Below are 10,432 nucleotides of genomic sequence, written 5' to 3' on the forward strand. Positions count from 1 at the left end.
TGGGAAACTGGAGTAATCAGAGAAAACCCAAGCAAGAACGTGGACAACATGCAAACTCCACACAGGAAGACTGTGGCCGGAATAGAACTCATGACCTCTGCACCTGTGAGGCGGACATGCTAAACAGTCAACTACCGTCTCTCCCAAATATATTCTATATCCCTGATATTTAGCTTAAGGTTAAGGTTTACTAATTTTCTCTGTGCACGAGTTGACATTTGTGCACTAAAAGTACAACTGGTTAAGTACAATATATTAACATGTAGCTGAATTTTACACAGTTGTCAATTTGTGCACAGTTTTGCCTCACAAGCTAACATGTCGTTGTCCTGCTCGTATGACAAAGTTGTCCTACAAGTGAGGCCAAACAGCGCACTAGCAAACGGACCTAAATCTGGAATTTTCCTTTGTTGAAAGAATGCTTCGACGGCCTTCGATACGCTGTCAATAACGTCTGTCGCGCAACAAGGTGGACATCCGACTCGATAGGGGGCGAAGTAGAACAAAAAGCTAAACAGAAGTTGTCATTCGACACAGCGGAAGCTCCTCTTTTAAGGTGGCGAACAGGGAAAGATACAGCAGAAATTTATTCAATCTCTTCGTCCTACACTTCGTCGTGTGGGATTCCTTCTACTTTTTCGCTCAATATTTGACTAGTTGAAATGGGAAGGAGCCGGAGTCGAACTCCTCCAAGGCGTGGTAAGAAACTACATGATTCTGTGTCTGTTTTGTATGGGTTGAATAAAGAAGGTTCTTAAATATAAATTGCTAGATTATATTCGCTGTTTTTTAGCCTCATCCTCGAAAGTATTGTATTGTTTGTGGAGTACAGACGTGCTTTTTGACATTAGCTTCCTGCAGTGAGAAAGTAAACGTTTGTATACTGGCAGTCGTAAGAGGCAACAACGTAAAAATCGAAAGTTATCGTAGTTAGGTCGTATTTTTGCCTGTCGTTATTTAACCTGGGTAGTTACTTTTCCCATAACCTTTGATTTTACTTTCTTGCGTTTCCTGAACATCGCCATCTCACTTTCAACTCATTACTTTGTCGAAAATAGGCTCGTTACTTTCTTTAATTCCCGCGAGTGATATCACGACAAAAGACAACATAGAACCAACTTTGTTCAATTAATCAGAAATGAAGAAACCGTAATCGGTGAATGTGGCAATAAACTAATGTTTCGTCTGCAGTTGTCTACCAATTAAAGCTACTACAAAAGTCAGAATGAAAAAAATTGATTTCCTGTATGGTGATTCGTGTCGCATGTTTCATCTGCGAATAGTCATTGAAATCACAATATCTGTCAGAAAAAAATGCTATTGTTTTTTTCTAAAATTGTTCAGCCCCAAATCAGATGTTTTCGTAGGCTTGCAAACCTCTCTCTCAGCGATAAGTGTGTTAAGTGGCCAGTTATTGAAGCTCGTTTTATCACGATCGATGCCATGTCTATTTAATGTAAGCTCAATGCACATTGACGTCTGGCCTCATTCTGCAGTAATGAGCTCTTCATTTCACTGATAAGTTCAACACGACTCGCACTGTTTTATTATGAGAGACTGAGCGAGTTTAGAAGAAAGTCTACAACAGGCCTACAAAGGAGAGCACCAACCAACACAGCAGAGTTCTTCATTGTATTTCCATCTCAGTGTTTGATTTTATTATTTATTTTTTTTTTATCTGAACTTTTTTAAAAATGCAATAAAATGAAGTGATGTAACATTATAATTCCAAATATCGCCCGATAATGAGCAACTCGATAATTGCGCATCTCTATTTTTTTACTGCAATTTTAAATTCTGTACATTTTTCTAACCATTATTTAAGTATAGGCATTGAATCTCAGTACTTTCCACATTTACCATACAAGTTTGTGTTCTCCACCTTTAATTTTAGAGCGTGAGTACTTTGCCACCTCTGTCTTTTGGTGACTGTAAGGCAGAAAAGCGGAACTCGTAATGACATTTATCTAAATACGATACTGCAGTGCTATCATAATGGGTTCAACTCTTGTATCCCTATGTTAACTCTTATCCTGATTGCCTGCAGAGAGGAGGCGTTCCCGTTCAACTTCACGAGAACGTGATCGAAGGAGGAGGGAAAGGGATCGGTCACGAGATCGTGACAGAGAAAGGAGAAGAAGTCGTTCCCGATCTCCCCACAGGAGACGTTCAAGGTGAGGGAATCTTTTTTTTAAGGCAATTTTAAGTTTTAATACATTTTGTGTTGAAAAAAAAGTTGACTTGAAATAATGTTACACATTACAAAACTGTACAGTAAAGCCCTGATATGTTGCTGTTCAACTTTTACTCCCCCAGCAACTACTGTCATAGCTCGTAATAGTCAATGTTGCCACAGAACATAAAGAATACATGAAGAATATCTGAGTTAGTGATTATAATCAGCCAATATCCTTGGGAAAGTATGTATTTGGCATATGTCGATCAATGCCTTTCATTGACACAAAACCCAATCACCCGCAGCTCAGAGACCAGCCCATGTGGAGTCTTCTGTCCTCTCTTCCCTTCCTTCACAGAACATGAAACCTTATGGAGCTTTTGTGATTTGAGAGTGACTTTTTTTTCTCAGTTTGCGTCCAGTACCGCCTGTTATCTTGCGGTCAGAGTATGTTAAAAAGCTTCAAAGGGGGAAAATGACTTACGGCATTCGAAGAACAAACACTGAATGGATGAATGAATGAAATGGTTTTTAAGGAAAACAGAGTTGCAGCAGTCAAAAAGCAGCTAATGCAGCGCACGCTGGGCAACATGAGCGTGATAGTCAGAAGGATGAACAGAAAACCAGAAAAATAGAATTTATTGGACTTAATGACCAGGTTTTCTCAGTGGTCTGCTGTCTGCTCTCTCACTTGGAGCCCCGCTACATGCTACCTGCTTGCAAGGATTTCACAGATGTAGTTAGAACTCCAGCAGACAATATACTCTCACATCAAAAGTCTCCTTTAAACAAGGTGTCACAGGATCAAGGTGTCATGTTCTGCAAGGTTACTCCTCGTTACAAAGAATCTTAAACAACTCTCAATAGTACCATACATCCATTTTCTACCGCTTATCCGGGGCCGGGTCGCGGAGGCAGCAGCTTTAGCAGGGAAGCCCAGACTTCCCTCTCCCTAGCTACTTCTTCCAGCTCTCCCTGGGGGATCCCGAGGCGTTCCCATGCCAGCTGGGTGACATAGTCTCTCCAGCGTGTCCTGGGTCATCCTTGTGGTCTCCTTCCGGTGGGACATGCCCGGAACACCTCACCGGGGAGGTGTTCAGGAGGCATCCGAATCAGATGCCCAAGCCACCCCATCTGGCTCCTCTCGATGTGGAGGAGAAGCGGCTCGACTCTGAGCCCCTCCCGGATGACCGAGCTTCTCACCTCATCTCTAAGGGAAAGCCCGGACACCTGAGGGTTGGAACGGAGATCGACAGGTAAATTGAGAGCTTCGGCCTTTGGCTCAGCTCCTTCTTTACCACGACAAACCGATACAATGTCCGCATCCCAGCAGACGCTGCACCGATCCACCTGTCGATCTCTCGCTCCCTCCTGCCCTCACTCGTGAACAAGACCCTGAGATACTTAAACTCCTCCACTTGGGGCAAGATCTCCTCCCTGAACCGGAGGGGGCACTCCACCCTTTTCTGACTGAGTACCATGGTTTCAGATTTGGAGGTGTTGATTTTCATCCCAACCGCTTCACACTCGGCTGCGAAACCCTCCAGTGAAAGTTTGAAAGCCCTGCTTGAAGGAGCCAACAGTGCCACATCATCTGCAAAAAGCAGAAATGCAACACTGAGGCCACCAAAACGGACCCCCTCAACGCTTCGGCTGCGCCTAGAAATTCTGTCCATAAAGGTTATGAACAGAATCGGGGACAAAGGGCAGCCTTGCCGGAGTCCTACCTCCACTGGAAACGATTGCGACTTACTGCCGGCAATGCAAACCAAACTTTGACATCGGTGGTATAGTGACCGAACAACCCGTATCAGGGGGTTCGGTACCCCATACTCACGAAGCACCCCCCACAGAACTCCCCGAGGGACACGTCAAATGCCTTCTCCAAGTCCACAAAACACATGTATACTGGTTGGGCGAATAGTACATTTTCTCTGATTCCTGTGGTCCTCTGTGAAAGCCTAGTGATCTTTTTTGGACTTAATACATATAAGATATTTGATGATTAAAATATTAGCCCATTTTCTGACCTGTTACACAGACCATGAATCACAATTTGGCTGTGCGATATCACCACTGTCAGTTAAAATATGTAGTTGTGTTTTTGAATAAAGGGATGGAAATATAAAACATTTTGTCTTCATCTGATTCACCAATTCATTTAAAAAAATAAACGACAGATTAATTGATTGTTAAAAGAGCAACGTAACAATCTTGCCACAGTGGTGAAATTTTCCATTTAAGAAATTATAATCATGGAATGAGCACTGGAAACGGCTCTAAAATTTCTGTAGATGGATGGATCCAATGAACCCAAGCTTCATCCTCAAAACAGGAAGTCTGTGGCATAAAATATCCACCCATCCAATTTCTGAACCGTTTATCCTCACCAGGGTCACAAGTGTGCTGGAGCCGCTCCCAGACGACTTTGGGCGTTTGGCATGGCACACCCTGATCTGGTCAGCTGCCAATTGCAGGGCACACATAGACAGTCACACCTCCACTAGGTTCGATTTAGTGTCCAATCAACCGACCATGAATGTGGGAGGAAACCACAGTAGCCATAGAAAACCCACGCAGGCATGGGCAGAACATACAAACTGCACACAGGAAGAACGGAGCCGGAATGGAACCCTGGACATCAGTACTGTAAGACGGGCATGCCAACCAGTCGGCCAACTTGCTGCCCGACGTAAAATTAACCCAACTAATTTTTAATGTATATATTGATTTATCTACTTGAGATAATACTGTTTGATATTCACAGATTTTGCATGATACTTTCGTTAAAGTAAATAAGAATTTTCTACCATTCAGGGTGGCTATTTCTGAAGATGTCGTTGTCAAGGTTACGAAAGACGAACTTTGAGGGGTGTTTTACAACTTTTGGCATAAATAGTATCAAGTAACCAAACGTCATTCTGTAGTTCAGGAGTAGCGAACTCCGGTTCCTCGAGAGCCATGTCCTGCCTGTTTTAGATCTCTCTCTCTACTTCAAGACACTTGATTCAAACAACCAGCTCATCAGTAAGCTGTCGAAGCCTGAAATGATAATGATCAATTGAATCAGGTGTGTTTGTAGTAGGGAGGGCTCTAAAACAAGCAGAATATGGCTCTTGAGGAACCAGAGTTCCCTTCCCCTGCTGAAGTTGCACCAAACAAGCTTTAGCAAAATCCATTAATAATAATGTTATGAGTGAAAATCACGTAAACCTATTAGAGTCCCCGTTACCATAGCAACACATGTTGATAGTTCACTATATTTTTCGGACTACACGTCCAATGCATGGCAGGCTGATTGAACACTTCAAATTGTCCCGAGGTGTTAGTGTGAGCATGAATGGTTGTTCGTTTCTGTGTGTCCTGCGATTGGCTGACAACTGGTTCAGGGTGTCCCCCGCCTACTGCCCAAGGACAGCTGGGATAGGCTCCAGCACCCCACGCGACCCTGGTGAGGATCAAGCGGTTCGGAAGATGAATGAATGTCCTACGTTTTTTCCCAGCTGTAGTAAACACAAATACACATTCCGATTGCTGCAGTTGTTGACGGTGGAAGACGAGTACTTATAGCAGCTCGAAATGTAATTATGTCTGTCATTGTGGAATAATAGGAGATATTTCAGTGGACATGGTTTTAAATATTCCCCAAAAACAATGAAAACACCATATATAACCTGGCCATAATTGTAAATTGTTCATTGGTTAATATTGCCATAGAATATTGTTGTGCAGTGTTTTGCAGAAGATGAATGAAGCAATTTAAATTTTAAACAAGAGCTGCTGTTCAGTAACGCTCTCTATCCATAATAGTGTTGTAAAACAAGCACAGCATTGAAGTTATTGTTTTTTGTTTTTCAAAAATATCGTAAATCGAATTTTGGGAAAAAAAATATTAGAGCTATTTTTAGTCCATATAAGATAAGATAACCTTTATTTGTCTCACAATGGAGAAATATCCCCCACACCTAGTCCCTCTACACCGCAGATTTTCACAGATTGCAGGTGGGTCTGGAACATACACTACCGACTGCTGTCAGGCTGATGAATAAAAAATAACAATCATAATAATAATAATAATGATTAAATGATGTGAAGGAAAATTGTAAATAGTACTGCGATTTATCCATTCTGTGTTCATATTGCATTTACGGTAATTGAAAGATGTTTGTTGTTTTTTTTTCTCTTTATTCTTTCTTCTTTCTACATACATTCTTGCTGCTGGAGGCTGTAAATTTCCCCAGTGTGGGACGAATAAAGGACAGCTTATCTTATCATAGTCAAGAAGTGGGGGTTCACTGACTGCACTTAATTAACAGTCATTATTTACGGCTATTTGTACACTCAGTAGTTGTGATAACTCGTCCTGCAGCTGTCTATGTGTCCCTCTGCAGGTCTCCTCGACGCCATCGCTCCTCCTCTCTCTCACCCATGAGGCAAAAAGACCGACGAGACGATGACCGTAAAGAAAAGTCATCAAAGCCCATTCAAATATCAGGTACAACAGATGTAACATCCAAAGTGGAAGTTTGACTTCCAAAACAAATGTTCTCTTGTTCTTTCGGAAACAACATTTCATGAATTGTCGCTTAGAACAGTGGTCCTCAACCTTTTTTCGGCCACAGGCCAACTCATGGTCTGAGTGATATTTTGCTGATTGGCAACCAACCGTTCCGTTGATGGTGGTGATTGCTAGTTGGGTGTCGGGCGAGAGAGTTGGGGTGGAGTGGGTTATGACTAAGATTCCTTCCCGGCTGATAACATACTTTGGAAATATTTATTTATTTATTGTATTTCTTTCTTTGGGACAGTGCACATTAATCAACACGAGAATAAACGGTGTAATTGCGCCGGACCTAGCATAAATTCAAGTTTTCAGCCGTAGCAAGTGGGGGCTGCGGTGCGGTGTTTGGAGAGCACTGACTTCAACTTTCAACAAAACCTTTATTTCCTGTGTAATGTTTAAAGTAACACCATAACACAGACTCTAACCACTAAGTAATTAACAAAATAAAGCATAACTACTCACGTCTTTTAAGATATTTGATACACACGAGGGACTAATAGTTCAAATGTGCTGCATGTTGACTAGCTTAGCCATTACGTTTTCAGCTACATGTGTTGCATGTTAGTCTCAGCTTGGAAGGATGAATTTCTCTCAGCAATGTTTAATGTACGGACTTGCACTAGCCCCATCCCTTAGATCTAGGGTTAGTGTTATTTCCTCAACTTAACTTCCCTGGTAACGGAATTCACACACTTAATTTTTTTTATTTTTTACAGCTGAGGACATGCAAGGCAAAACTGAGGAAGAAATTGAGATGATGAAACTAATGGGATTTTCAACATTTGACTCTACTAAGGTAAGTGTGTATGATGTGCAAGCACCATAAGGGGCAAATTTGTGGTTTTAAAAAAAGTTAAGCTAAGATTTTTTTTAAAACCCTTTATTCGTCTCACAATGAAAAAAATCCCAATTCACAGCAGCAAAAATCATGAAAGGGAGAAGTAGAAGAACAAAAGGCATATAAGTGAAAATATATATACAGTACAAGCATATTCAGAATGAGTGAGTGGGGGTGAGTGCAAAAATTCAGGTCAGGTCTATCCATTCAATAGCCTGACAGCAGTTGGCAGGAACAAGTGGCGGTACCTCTCCTTCTTGCAGCATGTGTGTATCATTCTCCGGCTGAAGGAGCTGCCCAGTACTGTCACGGTGGCCTGGAGGTTGGGTGGGAGGGTCTGTGCATCATAGTGTTTAGCTTGGCTAGCATCCTCCTGTTGCCCACCTCCTCCAGAGTGTCCAGGGAGCATCCCAGGACAGAGCTGGCCCTCCAAACCAATTGGTCCAGTCTCTCTCTGTACTGGCTCAGATGCTGCCTGACCAGCAGACTATGTCGTAATGAATGGCTGAGGCCACCACAGAGTTATAGACGGTCTTAAGGAGTGAACTCCAAAAGACCTCACTTTTCTGAGCAGGAGGAGCTCTGACCCTTCCTGATCAGAGTGTCCGTGTTGGTAGACCAGTCTAGTTTATTGTTGAGAAGAACACCCAGGTACTTGTAGGAGGTCACCCTCTCTCTATCCTTACTAAAAGTACCTGGTAGTTCAACAAATGAATAAAAATTAAAGGGGTATATTTTCATTCATGAAGTTGACCTCTCCCCCATTTAACTGACAAGTGATAATTTATTTGTTTAATGATAGAAATCATCTCCTATCAGTCACTTGGGTTTTTTATTTCTTATATGTCACCACAATACTGGATATTTTTGGGAGTAGAATAGAAGTTGTCACTGGCACAGCCTCACAGGAACAATGAAAATCAGATCAGTCTGTCAAAAAAGTCTGAGCAATGTTCTCATCGCAATCACACACACACACGTGGAGAGCACTTTTTTATATAGCACAATACTATTTGATTCATTTATATATATATATTGCGCGTCGTCCCGCACGCGGTCTGTCCTTCCGTCTGTCCCTTTTCAAAACGTACCTACTTCACCGCGCCGCTGCGTGCCTCCACTGCGCCGCTCAGGCAGTGGCTCACTACGATCGCGCGGGCATCTTAGCGAAAAAATGTTGTCTACCCACAAGCATTACAATAAAATTGTTAGTCATTTAGTAGAGCTAAACATCTCTTTATTTTCGCGATAAGCAATGAAGATGAATAAAAACTTGAACCAAGCAACAACACTTTTGTGGGCCAAAGGCCCACCTCACCAGCCTTCCGCAGGAACTAGCTGATGAGCCGCCTGGAGGGCGGCGAACCACCACCTTACCAGCCTTCCGCAGGAACTAGCTGATGAGCCGCCCGGAGGGCGGCGAACCAGCTAGTACTGTATGTGGCAGTGGTTCTCGAACATTAACATCAAGTTCAAAAAAAAATAATAGAATCCTTAACACTCCAAGTACCAACATTGAGAAAGGTTGCATCTTTAAAATACAGTCTTCTTGGCGCTGTCTTGCTGAAATAAGCAGGAACGTACCTGAAAAAGATATTGCTTGAATGTCTGCTCCAAAACCTGGATATGTACCTTTCAGCTTGTTACACCCGACCCCATGTATTTTCTGCTCGATTCAGAGAAGATGATTTGGGGCAATGTTTGATAGGCATGTTCTGTTTTCAATCAGGGGAAGAAAAGTGAAGGAGCCACGAATGCATATGCTATCAACACCACCATGAAAAGAAAATACAGGTATGACAAGTGTGAAAGAAAAGACGTCCTTTATTGTTCTCCACAAGCGGAAATGATAAAAATTGAATATTAGTGTTTGAGTAGAGCTAGTTGTGCCGTGCTTTCTTATTGCCTTGTCACTCGGATGTCATGTTAGTCATCTGTTGTTGATCATATTGCTGGTTTAAAATGTCAAGTTTTAAGTCCCCTCACAGCAAGCATCATTACTGCTCTTGTCAATACAGCCAATCACCTCTGCAGGTGTTTCTGTGCAGAGATTCGAGCTCCCCTATTGGTGTTTGATGATGTCATCTACAAGTGTTGCGAGGGTAACCGTGATGTAATGTTTTTTTCTTTTATTATTTTCTAGGCAGTACATGAACAGAAAGGGTGGATTCAACAGACCGCTGGACTTTATCGCATGAAACTCCGCTACACTCTTGAAACATTTTGTTGCACTTAACAAAATGAGGATGTTTTGTGCCGTTTGCTTTTATTTTTGTGACCTTTTGTTTTGTGGGATGCAGGACTTTCCGTCGACATTTTTGATTAATGGAGACATCAATATTCCTCTCTTTGATTCTGCTACACCATATTTTAGTATTGATGCATGGTTACACAAAGCCTCATGCGGTTCTACTGTATTTGTGTAAAACAATTGAAATAAAAAGCATTTCAACTCAGTGCAGGCGGTGTTTTTAACGTGCCTTTTTTAACTGACCTTTTTTTAACCTCGCTGCCCATCTTTAAAGCCCTCCTCAAAACTCACTTGTATTCTTTGGCGTTCGACTCGACATGACTTAGATTTGTTCTTGATTTTACTGCTTGGTGCTTTCTACCGCCTTTATTTATTTGTATGCAGCGATGGCTGTTTGAAAGTGCTCTATAAATACTGTTGACTTGACTTGACTTAAGACATTTGGATGCAGTGGTATATCAACTATTTAAATTGATAAGGCACTAGCTCTACATTACTGAATCAATGCAGCAAATGATCACTGATTTTTATGATAATGTATACATTTAAATATATACACTCCTCCCCAAAAATAAATGGAACACCAAAACAACCCAGTGTTAA

The 10,432-nt window shown here is 41.9% G+C and overlaps 1 protein-coding gene and 1 long non-coding RNA gene across 3 annotated transcripts in view; one reads left to right on the forward strand and one right to left on the reverse strand.

Moving 5' to 3' along the window:
• Positions 1 to 518: 518 nt before the first annotated feature.
• snrnp27 (small nuclear ribonucleoprotein 27 (U4/U6.U5)) overlaps positions 519 to 10,432 on the forward strand; it is a 193,561-nt gene continuing 183,647 nt past the window's right edge. The window contains exons 1-6 of one of the 2 annotated variants that reach the window (XM_052067059.1): positions 519 to 699; positions 2,048 to 2,174; positions 6,568 to 6,671; positions 7,457 to 7,536; positions 9,308 to 9,372; positions 9,722 to 9,781. In XM_052067059.1, coding sequence (XP_051923019.1) covers positions 663 to 699; positions 2,048 to 2,174; positions 6,568 to 6,671; positions 7,457 to 7,536; positions 9,308 to 9,372; positions 9,722 to 9,776 — 468 coding nt within the window. In that variant the 5' untranslated portion in view covers positions 519 to 662 and the 3' untranslated portion in view covers positions 9,777 to 9,781. Of the gene's footprint in view, positions 700 to 2,047; positions 2,175 to 6,567; positions 6,672 to 7,456; positions 7,537 to 9,307; positions 9,373 to 9,721; positions 10,035 to 10,432 lie in introns of those variants that run through there. The other variant, XM_052067058.1, reaches the window with a different exon arrangement.
• On the reverse strand, positions 9,894 to 10,407 carry LOC127601637 (uncharacterized). The gene is made up of 2 exons (XR_007962608.1): positions 10,262 to 10,407; positions 9,894 to 10,067 (listed from the first exon to the last, which is right to left on the reverse strand). It is a non-coding gene; the product is annotated as an uncharacterized LOC127601637 (long non-coding RNA).

This window comes from Hippocampus zosterae, chromosome 6 (genome assembly GCF_025434085.1).
Source record: "Hippocampus zosterae strain Florida chromosome 6, ASM2543408v3, whole genome shotgun sequence".
Taxonomy (NCBI): Eukaryota; Metazoa; Chordata; class Actinopteri; order Syngnathiformes; family Syngnathidae; genus Hippocampus; species Hippocampus zosterae.